Source organism: Thalassophryne amazonica, chromosome 1, assembly GCF_902500255.1.
Source record: "Thalassophryne amazonica chromosome 1, fThaAma1.1, whole genome shotgun sequence".
NCBI classification, from domain to species: Eukaryota; Metazoa; Chordata; class Actinopteri; order Batrachoidiformes; family Batrachoididae; genus Thalassophryne; species Thalassophryne amazonica.
Window position 1 is genome coordinate 162383516 of NC_047103.1, and position 15873 is coordinate 162399388.

The window sequence follows — 15873 nt, forward strand, 5'->3', positions numbered from 1 at the left end:
TTCTGTAAAGTAGTGACTTCAGTTTCACCACCTGAATACTTTGTTGTGATAAATGTCGCACCATTTGTTTAGCGATTCAATTACAAGTCTCACTTTCATAAGTCTCTATCTCTTTTTAATTAGCCTCTGGGTTTTTTCTTCCCATCAGGTTTTCCATCCTGAGTTATTCTGTAAGAACAAATTCATAGAATGGAAATGTTTTTTCTCTCAATTTGGTGGGTCACATGAGAGTCACTTTGACATTGTATAATCTACTAATATAAGAATATACGCAGATGACATTAATTTCTCTATGATATACTCCATATTCCAGTGAAGTGTTAGATTTCTTTCAACTTGATCCAGAAATTATTGAATAATCTTACTTTCACCCTGGCTGGCGTGGCTGTTTCATGCAATTTATTTTATTTGAAATTATTTGAATTATTTGAAACAGGTACTAAGAACCTGGAGGACCAGACAGGGCAGAGTTACTCACTCACACACTCCACCTTAGTGGTTAGCACTCTCGCCTCACAGCAAGAAGGTCATGGGATTGATTCCCATCTGTGGCCTTTCTGTGTGGAGTTTGTGTGTTCTCCCCATCTTTGCGTGGGTTCCCTCTGGGTGCTCCAGCTTCCTCCCACATCCAAAGACATGCAAATTAGATGGACAAGAATGTGTTTGTTTGTCTATATGTGGCCCTACGACAGACTGGTGTCTTATTCAGTGTGTACCCCGCCTCACGCCCTATGACTGCTGGGATATACTCCAGCTTCCCATGAGCCTTAATTAGAGAAAGTGGTTGAAGGTGTATGTGTGTGTGTGTGTATGTGTGTGTGCTTGCATGCATGTGTTTAATCTCCTTAACAGTAATGTACCATGGATCATTATATTTTACTTGATAGGCTGGAAAATAATTTTTGAGATTAATGGAAGTTCCCTTGCGTGGTTGACGTCATACTTGTCCAGTCATTTTCACTGTGTATTGTACAGTAACACTACCTCTAACCTTAGTGACATGAAATTTGGGGTTCCACGGGGATCCGTCTTAGGCCCCCCTGGTTTTCTTCCTTTATATAGCACCTCTTGGGCACGTACTGCGGCGTTTTGAGATTACCTTTCACTGCTATGCTGATGATACTCAATTGTACATGCCGATAACTGCTGGTAGTAATAATAATAAGAATAAGAATAAGAATAAGAATAATGACTTGGATTTCTATGGCGCCTTTTATGATACCCAAGGTCACTTCACAAGAGTGGGAGGAGGGAGGTAGAGGGTGGGGGGAGGGGGATTTAGGGAGGATAGGCAAGAGAGAAGAGGTGTGTTTTGAGGTGCTTTCGGAACTGTGTCAGAGAAGTGGCAGAACGGATGGAAAGGGGCAAGCTGTTCCAAAGGGTAGGGGCAATTACACAGAAAGCCCTGTCTCCAAAGGTTCTGAGTCTGGTGCGGGGAATGGAGAGTAGGTCCTTGCTGGTGGAGCGCAGGGACCGTGACTGGGAGTAGGGGTGAAGAAGGTCAGTGATGTACTTGGGTGCCAGTGAATGAAGTGATTTAAAGGTAAGAAGGAGGATTTTGTCACTGATGCGCTCGTTGACTGGGAGCCAGTGAAGTTTCTTGAGGATGGGAGTGATGTGCTGCCAGGGCTTGGTGTGAGTTAGCACCCTGGCAGCTGAGTCCTGGACATACTGCAATCTGTCTAGACCCTTGTTAGGCAACCCAGACAGGACACGATTGCAGTCATCCAGACGAGAGGTGATGAAGGCATAGAAGAGTATTTGACTGAGTCGGTAAATGTTCTATTTTCTGATTTGCTGCAGTCCAGCATTAGCGGTCTCCAATTGGTTCAAAATGCTGCTGCCAGACTTTTGACACAAAGCAGAAAGTTCGACCACATTACACTCATTTTGGCATCTCTTCACTGGCTTCCTGTCTCTGTGAGATCAGATTTTAAGGTTCTGCTACTAGCCTATAAAACCTCCCTACTTAGCTGATCCAGTTAAACCCTACGTACCGGCCCAGGCTTTGCATTCGCAGGATGCAGGACTACATTGTGTCCCGAGGGTGAATAAAAAAATCTGTGGGTCATAGAGCTTTCTCTTATCATGGCCCTGTTCTGTGGAATGATCTCCCTGCATCAATAAAACAGTCAGATTCTGTAGAGACTTTCAAGTCCAGACTTAAGATGCACTTGTGTTCCCTTTCCTATGGCTAGCATACTGGAATATTGTGTTACTATGCTTTTTACTCTTTTATTGTGCCTTTTTAATGTTTTAATTCATTTTTTGTTTTTTTGTTTTTTTTTTATTGTTTTGTGTGAAGCCCCTTGAGGCAACTCTGTTGTGATTTGATGCTGTATAAGATGAATAAATTGAATTGAATTGTATTTATTTGCAGGGAATCTCTAAATTGTAATGGTGGGCCAAAACAAAAGGAGTGCAGAACCATTTTGACCCTAAATTGGTTAGCAGTGATTAAAGAAAGAGAGAGAGAGAGAGAGAGAGAGAGAGAGAGAGAGAGAGAGAAACTTCAGTAAAAAAAAAAAAAAACTTCCCATGGGGTTGTGTGAAGATAGAAACACCAGTTTTGGGCAAGTTTTGGGTATTCCATTCCAAAAATGGAATACATTATAGATTACTAATTACTGTTATTTTAAAGTAATTAGCTACATTACAATATTACTGTATCTGAATTGTAATCCGTTACATGCTCCTGCATTACCTTTCAGTTACTTTCACTAAAATACCTGCGAAAGTAGGACTTTGCTTTCTAAAATGCTATAATGTAGCTTCCTGCAGCTCATTATACATCCAGCGGAGGGCGATGTGGGGTAGCATCATGACTGGAGGCCCTCAAGGCCACTAACAATGTTCTAATTAATATATTTAGTGCAGTGAAGGTTCAAGATGCAATACAAGTAACAATCACATCCAGAGTCCCAAAAGATCAAAGTCTTACTAGATTCAATCCAGAGTGGCTTTTGAGGAAATCAAAGCAGAAAAGCTGCAGTCCAAAGCCCCACACAAGGCTGTTTTGGGGTTCAAAGTGTGTTGTAACATGCATTACTGAAATATATAATGAGTATAATATTACTGAGGATTTATTAGTAATGCCTTACATTACTGCGTTACAGCAAAAAAGTAATACATTATTGTAATTGCATTATTTTTGCAACAATGTTTCCCAACACTGAGGAGCACATTATTTACTGCAGGAATACTGCAGTTTCATTAACGTCACCCCGTCCAAATACATGTTTCACTATAAAAGAACCAGATCCTCCTCAAAGATACTGAATAATTAAAAACTAGCTAAAAAATTTAAAAAGTACATTTAGCTAATTTAGATGATCTTCATCTTCATATTATTGAACATTGTTGTTGGGAAAGTGTAGGAACACGGACCCACAACAGGGGGCGCAAATGAACGGACAATGGAGTAAGTCAAAATAACAAGCTTTACTGTTGTGAATGTGCACAACGAATACAACCAATCACAGCAATGGACAACAGTCAATTCACAAAAGTGTCGTGTGGGCAGGCTCGAAGATAGGAGACGCCTCTCCAAGGTAAGACCGGAACCACACGGCTTCCTCCGCCACAGGACCCCGGGAATACTGGAGCCGCCAAGTCCCGAACTCCCAGGTGGCCACTGCCTCCGCGTGTCGGACCTGGTACTGCTGGCGAGGAACAAAGGACAGTTAGATGGGGGCGCGTTTGCACCCAGGACTCCGAACAGCAGGGAAGTTACCTCCACCTCTCGTTGGAACAGTAATCCACAAACTAAGCACAAATCCAAAAAGATACACTCCGTAGCTTTGATACGTTACCTCTCTGGTAGAAACGATATCTCGGCGATGAGGTGGAGATGCCGTCCTGCTGATATACCCCAGTGATAATTGCCGTCAGCTGTCTCAGGTGATGGGTGACAGCTGTTACCGAGGCTGCTCCTGTGGGGCGGCGGCGCCCTCTGGTGCCTGGAGCCCGCACTCCAGGCAGGGCGCCCTCTGGTGGTGGTGGGCCAGCAGTACCTCCTCTTCAGCGGCCCACACAACAGGACCCCCCCCTCAACGGGCGCCTCCTGGCGCCCGACCGGGCTTGTCCGGGTGGCGACGGTAGAAGTCGGCCAGGAGGGCCGGGTCCAGGATGAAGCTCCTCTTCACCCAGGAGCGTTCTTCGGGACCATACCCCTCCCAGTCCACCAGATATTGAAAGCCCCGGCCCATCCGACGGACGTCCAACAACCGGCGCACTGTCCAAGCCGGCTCGCCATCGATGATCCGGGCAGGAGGTGGTGCCGGACCGGGTGTACAGAGGGGCGAGGTGTGATGGGGCTTGAGCTTCGACACATGAAATACAGGATGGATCCGCAGTGAGGCTGGAAGCTGAAGCCTCACTGCGGCGGGATTGACGACCTTGAGGATTTTAAACGGTCCTATGTACCTGTCCTGTAGTTTAGGGGAGGCCACTTGTAGTGGGATGTCCTTTGTGGACAACCACACTTCCTGCCCGGGGCGATACGTAGGGGCCGGGGTCCGCCGCCGGTCTGCATGGGTCTTCGCCCTCATCCGGGCCTTCAACAAAGCAGAACGGGCGGCACGCCACACCCGACGGCACTTCCGCAGGTGGGCCTGGACCGAGGGCACACCGACCTCTCCCTCAACCACCGGGAACAACGGGGGCTGATACCCCAAACACACCTCAAAGGGGGAGAGGCCGGTGGCTGATGACACTTGACTGTTGTGGGCGTACTCGATCCAGGCCAGATGAGTACTCCAGGCCGCCGGGTGCGCGGCTGTCACACAACGCAGTGTTTGCTCCATTTCTTGATTGGCCCGCTCTGCTTGCCCGTTGGTCTGGGGGTGATACCCGGACGAGAGACTGACCGTGGCCCCCAGTTCCCGGCAAAAGCTCCTCCAGACATGCGAGGAGAACTGGGGACCGCGATCGGAGACGATGTCTGATGGTATCCCATGCAGGCGGACGACGTGGTGGACCAGGAGGTCCGCTGTCTCCTGGGCCGTTGGGAGCTTCGGGAGGGCCACGAAGTGGGCCGCCTTGGAGAATCGGTCCACTATCGTGAGGATCACGGTGTTTCCCTGGGACGGCGGGAGGCCCGTGACAAAATCCAGGCCGATGTGGGACCAGGGGCGATGAGGCACGGGCAGCGGCTGTAGCAGTCCCGGAGCCTTGCGATGGTCGGCCTTGCCCCTGGCACAGGTGGTACAGGCCTGGATATAGTCCCGGACGTCGGCCTCCAGGGACGCCCACCAGAAGCGCTGCCGGACAACTGCCACGGTTCTTCGCACCCCTGGATGACAGGAGAGCTTAGAGCCGTGACAGAAGTCCAGGACTGCAGCCCTTGCCTCTGGTGGGACGTAAAGTCTGTTCTTTGGTCCAGTCCCGGGGTCCGGGCTTCGTGCCAGGGCCTCCCGGACGGTTCTCTCTACGTCCCAGGTGAGGGTGGCCACGATAGTGGACTCCGGGATGATGGGTTCCGGTGGATCCGACAACTCCGCTTTGACCTCGTCTTCGTGTACCCGGGACAAGGCATCCGACTTCTGGTTCTTGGTCCCGGGCCGGTAGGTGATGCGGAAGTCAAAACGGCCGAAGAACAGTGACCAGCGGGCTTGCCTGGGATTCAGCCGCTTGGCGGTCCTGATATACTCCAGGTTCCGGTGGTCAGTGAAAACCGTGAATGGCACGGACGTTCCCTCCAACAGGTGTCTCCACTCTTCAAGAGCCTCTTTCACCGCAAGGAGTTCTCGGTTGCCGACGTCATAGTTCCGTTCAGCCGGGGTCAACCTGCGGGAAAAATAGGCACACGGATGAAGGACCTTATCGGTCTTCCCACTCTGGGACAGCACAGCTCCTATCCCTGAGTCCGAGGCGTCCACTTCAACCACTAACTGGCGACTAGGATCGGGCTGCACCAGAACGGGTGCAGACGAGAAGCGCCGTTTCAACTCCTTGAACGCGGCCTCGCAACGATCCGACCAGGTAAAGGGGACTTTTGGTGAGGTCAGGGCTGTCAGGGGGCTAACAACCTGACTGTAGCCCTTAATGAACCTCCTGTAGAAATCCGCAAAGCCGAGGAACTGTTGCAGCTTCCTACGGCTTGTGGGTTGGGGCCAGTCTCTCACCGCTGCAACCTTGGCCGGATCAGGTGCGACGGAGTTGGGGGAGATGATGAACCCCAGGAAGGACAAAGAGGTGCGGTGAAACTCACACTTCTCGCCCTTAACAAACAGCCGGTTCTCCAATAACCGCTGCAGGACCTGACGTACATGCCGGACATGAGTCTCAGGATCCGGAGAAAAGATGAGTATATCGTCTAGATATACGAAGACGAACCGGTGCAGGAAGTCCCGCAATACATCGTTAACCAAGGCTTGGAACGTCGCGGGGGGCGTTTGTGAGGCCGAACGGCATGACCAGGTACTCAAAGTGACCTAAGGGGGTGTTGAATGCCGTCTTCCACTCGTCTCCCTTCCGGATCCGAACCAGATGATACGCGTTTCTAAGATCAAGCTTGGTAAAAATCTTGGCTCCATGCAGGGGCGTGAACACCGAATCCAACAGGGGTAACGGGTATCGGTTGCGAACCGTGATTTCGTTCAGCCCCCTATAATCGATGCATGGACGAAGTCCGCCATCTTTTTTACCCACAAAAAAGAAACCTGCGCCCATCGGGGAGGTGGAATTTCGGATCAACCCGGCAGCTAACGAGTCCCGGATGTAGGTCTCCATTGATTCGCGCTCAGGCCGTGAGAGGTTGTACAGTCTACTGGACGGGAACCCACTGCCTGGAACCAAATCGATGGCACAATCGTACGGACGGTGGGGGGGGAGTGTGAGCGCCAGATCCTTGCTGAACACGTCGACAAGGTCGTGGTACTCCACCGGCACCGTCCCCAGATTGGGCGGGACTCTGACCTCCTCCTTAGCTTGGGAGCCGGGAGGAACCGAGGAACCTAGACACACCCGATGGCAGGTCTCGCTCCACTGAACCACTACCCCGGACGGCCAATCAATCCGGGGATTGTGCTTCAACATCCAGGGAAAGCCTAAAACCACACGGGAAGTGGCCTGAGTCACAAAAAACTCGATCACCTCCCGGTGGTTTCCTGACACCACCAGCGTTACAGGTGGTGTCTTATGTGTGATCGGAGGGAGCAGGGAGCCATCTAGCGCTCGAACCTGCACAGGCGAGGTAAGCGCCACCAGAGGGAGCCCTATCTCCCTGGCCCATCTGCAGTCCAACAGATTCCCCTCAGAGCCCGTGTCCACCAGTGCTGGGGCCTTCAGGGTTAAATCCTCATACAGGATCGTGACTGGGAGTCGTGTAGCAATGTGGGTGTGTCCCACGTGAATGTCTCGGCCCACCCCTAGCCCAGTCTCTAGGGGCGGGCGTTGGTGTTGTAACCGCTCGGGGCAGTTTCTCACATGGTGCTCTAGTGCACCACAAACAAAACAAGCTCCATGGGCCCGTCTCCTCTGTGCAGCTGGTGCCCTAAATGTTGCCCTACTCGTGTCCATAGCTTCGTCAGTAGGGGGAGCTGTGGCCCCACGGAGCGCAGGGGCCGTGGAGCGTGGGGAAGGCGGAGCGCGGTCGGAACCGGAAGGGAGAGGGACGGCGCGTGCCCAGCCACGCCCTTCGTCTCGTTCCCGCCGACGTTCTTCTAACCGGTTGTCCAACCGTATGACAAGATCGATAAGCCCGTCTAAATCCAGCAGTTCGTCCTTAGCCACCAGGTGCTCCTTGAGAACCAAAGACAGTCCGTTTACAAAGGCGGCGCGGAGGGCAGCGTTATTCCAGCCGGATCTCGCAGCCGCGATGCGGAAGTCGACTGCATAAACAGCTGCGCTCCGGCGCCCCTGTCTCATTGACAGTAGCACGGTTGAAGCGGTCTCGCCCCTATTAGGGTGATCGAACACGGTTCTGAGCCCCCTCACAAACCCAGCGTATGTCAGAAGGAGCCGTGAATTCTGCTCCCAGAGCGCTGTAGCCCAAGCGCGTGCCTCACTGCGAAGCAGGTTTATGACATAAGCTACTTTACTAGCATCGGTCGCGTACATAACGGGACGCTGTGCGAAGACGAGCGAACACTGCATCAGAAAATCCGCGCACGTCTCCGCACAGCCTCCGTACGGCTCTGGAGGGCTTATGTATGCTTCCGGGGAAGGAGGGAGAGGTAGTTGAACAACCAGTGGAACGTCAACGTTACGCACAGGATCTACGGGAGGGAGAGCTGCATCGGCGCCCGGAGGGCGCGCTTCCACCTGCGCGGCGAGAGCCTCCACCCTGCGGTTCAGGAGGACGTTCTGCTCGGTCATGAAATCCAACCGAGTCGTGAAAGCGGTGAGGATCCGCTGCAACTCACCGATTACCCCTCCCGCGGACGCCTGCGCGTCCTGTTCTTCCATTGGCCGTTCAACAGCCGGTTGACGCCCCTCGGGATCCATGACGCTGGCCGAGATATCCTGTTGGGAAAGTGTAGGAACACGGACCCACAACAGGGGGCGCAAATGAACGGACAATGGAGTAAGTCAAAATAACAAGCTTTACTGTTGTGAATGTGCACAACGAATACAACCAATCACAGCAATGGACAACAGTCAATTCACAAAAGTGTCGTGTGGGCAGGCTCGAAGATAGGAGACGCCTCTCCAAGGTAAGACCGGAACCACACGGCTTCCTCCGCCACAGGACCCCGGGAATACTGGAGCCGCCAAGTCCCGAACTCCCAGGTGGCCACTGCCTCCGCGTGTCGGACCTGGTACTGCTGGCGAGGAACAAAGGACAGTTAGATGGGGGCGCGTTTGCACCCAGGACTCCGAACAGCAGGGAAGTTACCTCCACCTCTCGTTGGAACAGTAATCCACAAACTAAGCACAAATCCAAAAAGATACACTCCGTAGCTTTGATACGTTACCTCTCTGGTAGAAACGATATCTCGGTGATGAGGTGGAGATGCCGTCCTGCTGATATACCCCAGTGATAATTGCCGTCAGCTGTCTCAGGTGATGGGTGACAGCTGTTACCGAGGCTGCTCCTGTGGGGCGGCGACGCCCTCTGGTGCCTGGAGCCCGCACTCCAGGCAGGGCGCCCTCTGGTGGTGGTGGGCCAGCAGTACCTCCTCTTCAGCGGCCCACACAACAATTGTGTCATGTTTCATGATTATCAGCTGAAACCTTTTGAAATAATGAATAAAAACATTGGAAAACAGCACTTTAATTAAAAAAGATGCAACATGCATTCATATTCAATATCAAAAAGCCCTAAATACCAATACCCCAATACCCTAAAAAGCCTTCAGTTAATTCAAAATGCTGCAGCTAGAGTACTGATGGGGACTAGAAGGAGAGAGCATATCTCACCCATATTGGCCTCTCTTCATTGGCTTCCTGTTAATTCTAGAATAGAATTTAAAATTCTTCTTCTTACTTATAAGGTTTTGAATAATCAGGTCCCATCTTATCTTAGGGACCTCGTAGTACCATATCACCCCAATAGAGCGCTTCGCTCTCAGACTGCAGGCTTACTTGTAGTTCCTAGGGTTTGTAAGAGTAGAATGGGAGGCAGAGCCTTCAGCTTTCAGGCTCCTCTCCTGTGGAACCAGCTCCCAATTCAGATCAGGGAGACAGACACCCTCTCTACTTTTAAGATTAGGCTTAAAACTTTCCTTTTTGCTAAAGCTTATAGTTAGGGCTGGATCAGGTGACCCTGAACCATCCCTTAGTTATGCTGCTATAGACGTAGACTGCTGGGGGGTTCCCATGATGCACTGTTTCTTTCTCTTTTTGCTCTGTATGCACCACTCTGCATTTAATCATTAGTGATCGATCTCTGCTCCCCTCCACAGCATGTCTTTTTCCTGGTTCTCTCCCTCAGCCCCAACCAGTCCTAGCAGAAGACTGCCCCTCCCTGAGCCTGGTTCTGCTGGAGGTTTCTTCCTGTTAAAAGGGAGTTTTTCCTTCCCACTGTAGCCAAGTGCTTGCTCACAGGGGGTCGTTTTGACCGTTGGGGTTTTACATAATTATTGTATGGCCTTGCCTTACAATATAAAGCGCCTTGGGGCAACTGTTTGTTGTGATTTGGCGCTATATAAAAAAACTGATTGATTGATTGATTGATCACAGAGATTTGTTCCTATTCTCTGCAAAATTTATTGAGTATAATCAATAATGTCACCATGCAACCTCAGCGTTGAAGGAAGCAAACCATTAAAACTGTAATGGCTGAGATTTTTGTGTTGACGGCTGCTTCCACTTATAAAATTTCTGACAGAAAATAACCAGAAAAGAGCCAACTCATTAGTTCCAAATTGAAAAGAAGGTTTCCATGCAGCCGTCATTAAAAACCACAAGGAAAACCAAAGTCAACTTGACCAAAAGTAAGCTGCCCCACCCAGTAACAAAAACCAACCAGTAACTCAACAATTCCACCCCAGATGGAAACTGTTGCTCATAAAGAAGCAGTGTTATGTCTATAATACATCATTTCAAGAGGTTTTCCTCAAAATGTTACTTTGAACTCAGAAAACGTAGAACACTATTCAAAAAATGTGCAGAGGACACATACTACAGTTCCACGTTACTGGAAATTTTGATTCTTTTAGGAATAATTAAGAAAAAACTGTTATCAAAACAACATGCAAATTTAAATGATTTTTAAGGTTAGGTCAGGTCAGGTCAGGTCTGGGGGTACGTGTTAGTGCCACGCATCGCCGCATCCAACAGGCTGTGGAAAAAAACTGCAATCTGCTTCTGCCAGGTAATACGTAGGTGTCCTCCCGGCCTCTTCCAGCACTGAGGCATTTGTGTGTTGAATCATGCTCAGGAAAGTCTGCCACGTGGACACACACTCATAACTGACCTCCTCTCACAATGCAACTGGCACTCTTCACTTGAATCTCCCAAAATAACTGTATTAGACACAAAGACGTCCCAAAGATCCTTCAGAGAGACCAAGTACCAAAGGCATCCAGTTGTCACCTTAGGTTGCTAATTAGTGTCCAGGTCCAACCACTGTACAGTAAGACTGGAAACACCAGAAGCCCAAAGATTTGGACCTTTGCTTTCCTGCAACGGTATAATCACCAAACATCTCTTTCCAGTGACCTCATGACTCCATAAGCTCTTCCCATATGTCTCTCAATCTCAGAGTTTTTTTTGCCACATACAGATACACTTCCAATGGCCTACTGCAGCAAGCCACTGAAAGCCTGGATCTTAGTCTTGATCCAACTGCAAACCCGCAAACTCCAACTGCTCACTCACTCTCTTAAGTGTTACAATCAAATCATTCAGTGGTTCCATTGTAATTTGTGTCAGTAGCTTGGGCCAAGGAGAGGGTCACCCCTTTGAGTCTGGTCTGCTTGAGGTTTCTTCCTCAGAGGGAGTTTTTCTTTACCACTGTCGCCTGTGTGCTTGCTTTGGGGGTTGGCAAGGTTAGACCTTACTTGGGTGAAGCGTCTTGAGGCAACTTTGTTGTGATTTGGTGCTATGTAAATGAAATCAATTGAAAATAAATTGAATTGAATTCCATGAAGATCACAGCATTGCCCAGAATGTCAAGGTTAGTAAACCTTTCCTCATCAACAAAAACACTTAAGCTGCTGGTTTACACAGCTTTACCCTACACTCAGCCCATGCAAGCATGGAACAGAGTAGGACCCAGAACGAGTCCCTGATGAACACCAGAATTTACTTGGAAGAAGTAACTCCACCCCTGCTCCTCACAGCAGGAGCATATAGGCCGCTATGATGTCCAGCAAATTATCCCACAAATTCTCAGGACGTCTCACATAATTCAAAAATCAACATAGGACACAATGAAGCGCTGCCAATATTCATGTTTATGTTCACTGAGTACTCATAGTGAATTGTTAAGCTCAAAGGTAAAATGTGTTTTTGTGTCAACAGAAGCTGCTACAACATGAAGTTGCCTTTGTTTCAATAACATTTGCAGTTTTGAGGTATCTTGGTTGATTAATGAAGAAAAGGGAATAATCAATATTCTCATGAAGGTTGTCATATTTTTGCACAACGTTCTAAAAGAATGACAAAAGTAAAATAAATCAAATTTAAATATCTCCCAAGCTTACACGGTAAACTGAAACACAGGCAGCCAAAAATAAATGAGTCTTTACTTTTCAGTTGTCACTTTTTCTCTGAAAAACCAGGAAAAAAATTTTGTTGGTTACCAGAAGATCATCTCTTGCAGCAGCGTGAGCCAGTCCTAAATATAAAATTGAGAAAGTTCTATTTGGTCTCAGTTTGATACTCTCCTACCTGAAATGTGGGAGGTTCTTTGAAGTGGACAGGTTTAGTCAGATTGGGCGGCTCTTCGAGCTCCATCGCCTCCTCCTGAGGGCTTAGATACTCCTCGTCTGACTGTATCGGACTGCTGACCTGTGGAGAGGCGGCTGGTTTCCCACACTGCACGTGGGTCGGCCCTGGAAGAGAAACAGAACAATACGGACATTAATGTAACTACAGTTCAGCAGATTGGATACACCCCCGTATGTGGAGTGCACAGTGCATTTGTGGGTACGGGGTAGATGTCCTGTGGAAAGCCTATCCCAACTTTGTTTTCTGGCTGAGGTCATTTTGGTGATGATGAAGCAGACATCCATCTCAGGTGGACGGAATCAGATCCAACTTGCATAAAGACATTTAGAGCCAAACTTAACCGGATTGGGTTTGGGGTTTGGGGTCTTGCTTCTTGAGAAAGTGTGAATAATGTCATGTTTTGATATTTACTCAGTTTTCAGCAGATGTCCTAAGATGAGTGACTAACTACACAAAATGAGGCTCTGTGCAGGAACCTCTTGGAAGTGGCCATAACTGTACAGATAATGAATTAATCCCTTAATCCGTGACCCAATCATTCTGTATTCCGTGGAGCTGCACAGCAGATACGGTGTGTGACTGGACTCCCAACAGTTTCTGCTCGCGTCAGAATTAATTCACTGCTGGACAAAGCTCAGCCACCTGACTGCCTCTTTGTCTCTGTCCCCTTCCTTCCATCCTTCCATCCTTCCTTTTGCTTTTTCTTCCTTTCAACACCCAATTAGTGCCCATAGTGTCATGTTTGCAAAGGACTCGGGTAACATTTCTGCAAATGTCATACCAGCCTGACTGACTATTTTGGTGCAGGAACCAGTGGCACAGGTGAAATATGACAGACCACACATCATTCTCACCAACTAGATCCTAGTTAGTGATGGAGGATCCCAAAGTGTTACCAGACCGGTGTGATCCTGTCCAATCCCAGTCCCTCCTGTGTAATTTTGGGTCTACTACCGAAAGGCCTCCTCCCGGGTGGATGTACCTAGAACACCTACAGAGGACATCTTAACCACTTCAACCTACTCTTGACTTTGTGAACAGCAGTGATTCTACTTGGAGTTCATTTTGCAAAGGAAACACATTTTAGCTTCTTGTATCTGTGGTCTCAATCTTTTGCTCACTATTTTACATTTTCATGTCCACACCTGAAGACTAGAACATCAATCCGACACTAAATTAAACACTGAGTCTGAAACTGCATGATTACCGACGTCATCCTAAATCAACCAATCAAATCCATTCTATTTTTCCAGCACTCATAATAAACATGATCCCAAGATGCCTGATCTGCTTCACTTGGAGCAATAATTCGCTCCCACCATGTTTTACGAGAGTAACACAACACAAGAAACACAGGTGTGCAGGTGGTTCATATCAGTCCCTGTCCGTGTGTGTGCGCAGAGTCTGTAGGGGAGGGCAGATGAGAAAGGGAGCCGTGTGTGTCACCAGCAGCTGATACTAAGAAGAAGATGAAGAAGAAGAAGAAGCTCCTAAACAAGTCCAGAGACCTGTTGGTGGTGCCGCTACTTATCCCCTGATTGTACAGCGTAAAGTAGATGAGAGGATGAGAGACTCCTGCTGGATGGGACGCCAGGCTGACACAGGTTACTTCCCCAGCTGAGGCTGGAACCCATTCATAGCTGGGTGGACTGAGACCGTGCAGATTAAGAGTTCAGTCCAAATACGCAGACAAGGAGCATAACTGGGCACCAAATCATATTGTTAGGTAAACTTCTTATCCTGCTGATACACACACGCGCACACACACACACACACACACACACACACACACACACACACACACTGCAGGAGAAAATTAATCACATCAGTCAGTACTCTGTTCAGTAAAATGAAGGTCTGTGGGTCTTGCTAAAACAATATCATGCTCAAATTCGATCTGTGTTGAGATACACTCATTTAGGATGTCCAGAATCAGATTAAAATCAGATATATTTAAGAAAGCAGATGCATGAATGGATGGAATGCGTTTCCATATCACACTTCTGGAGTGAAGGTATAAAAACCACATCTGCACAAAAACACCTGGGGGCTTAAGACTTTCGCACACTGCTGTGTAATGAACCTAACCGTCCGTCCTTCATTACTGAAATACCAAAACACAGAATAACAGACAGCAGCACGTGTCAAATGGCTTTCGATGGATTTTGAAATCATCTGAGCTACTCGGTGAGAAGATGAAATATTCTGTTTAAGCTTCCAGTAATCTTCTATCCACCAGAAAAACACCTCACATGCGATTTATCTTTTTTTTTTTTTTTTTTAAAGTTATGCGTTACATTGAATGTCACGGTGCAGTTAGAAAAAAGAAAATTGTGACATAACCTACCGAGGCGTCCATGTCTGCGCGGCGTCTGTACACCGGGAGGTTTTTACATAAACCTGCCAACTCCTACACAAACACGGCCAGCTTCAAGCAGCTCCTCTTCCTTTTCCATCATCTGTCCTCCCCTCTGCTTCACGTCACTGTCACGTCTCCACTGCCTCTGACCCCTCGTAGCAAACACTCACAGAATATTGTACAAGTTTTGATGATTAAGACAAACAAACAAAACTGGGTGAGGATTCTCACTTGTTTTTATGAGCAGACACTTAATCCACTTCTCTATATTGGTTTTCTTGCAGCCCATATACGTTGTTCTTCTTGAATATTTTATTTTTAATAAACTACTGCAAATCTCCTCCTTCCTCAACCAGATGATAATTTCCTCACCACGTTTCTTGGCACCCGAGAAGACTTTGATAACTGCAGCTGTCTCACACTGGGACATAATGCAGACTGCAATTACCGCAGAGAACAAGAGGGCGGCTAAAAATACGTCTGCAACTTTAGGCTCCATTGGCCTAATATGGGAAGACAAAGCCCGTGCTGGTGGTGCTGAGAGCACGCTGGCGCGTACGCTCTGGTTTGTTGACAAAAGCCTAGTAGTGCAGATTGCATTTGCATGAGCTGAATCGCTCTCCGAGGGATGCGTGCGTTTCACTAATGCGTTTCCACGCACACTCTCTGCTCCAGAAGGAATTCTGATTTTCTTCTCGCTGCGCCTGCCTGCAGGACTCCAGAGACCTTGCTGTGATGGGACAGGGCTGCATTTGGAATGGGCGCAGAGGGAAGCTTAGCGCTGTTAAGAATTAATGGGCTACCATGGCAACTATCAATGTCAGGAGCCACGGTCGGGGTGCGGCGCTCCAGCACGCCTTTGTAGTCGAGCGGAGGACGTGAAAGCCAGTTTGAGGTTTATCTGTGAATCAACATTTTATTCTAGTTTTGGGTGCTTCTGACTGATATGGATTCATCATGTCTGACTTGGTCTCACCTGATTGGATGCAGAGCGCGGCACTGCAGGACGCCCATCCGGCTGCGTTGGCAGCCGTGACGCAGTACGTCCCTGCGTCGCTTGCCGTCATCTGCTTTATCAGCAGATCGTGCCGCTCGCCTTCAGCCTTAACCACGTGGAAGGCGTCACTATGAACCTCCACGCCGTTCTTCTTCCACGTCACTGTGATGGAAGATAC

The 15873-nt window shown here is 48.6% G+C and overlaps 1 protein-coding gene across 7 annotated transcripts in view; it reads right to left on the bottom strand.

Annotated features, from left to right (window-relative positions):
* LOC117517238 (striated muscle preferentially expressed protein kinase-like) overlaps nucleotides 1-15873 on the bottom strand; it is a 142136-nt gene that overhangs the window by 63544 nt on the left and 62719 nt on the right. For 6 of the 7 annotated variants that reach the window (XR_004562693.1, XM_034178198.1, XM_034178205.1 and 3 more), the window contains 2 exons: nucleotides 15675-15857; nucleotides 12280-12443 (listed from right to left, as the gene is read on the bottom strand). Coding sequence is in view for 6 of the 7 variants with exons in the window: in XM_034178198.1 (XP_034034089.1) it covers nucleotides 12280-12443; nucleotides 15675-15857 (347 nt within the window). In the remaining variant the exon portion in view is untranslated. The remainder of the gene's footprint in view (nucleotides 1-12279; nucleotides 12444-15674; nucleotides 15858-15873) is intronic. The other variant, XM_034178221.1, reaches the window with a different exon arrangement.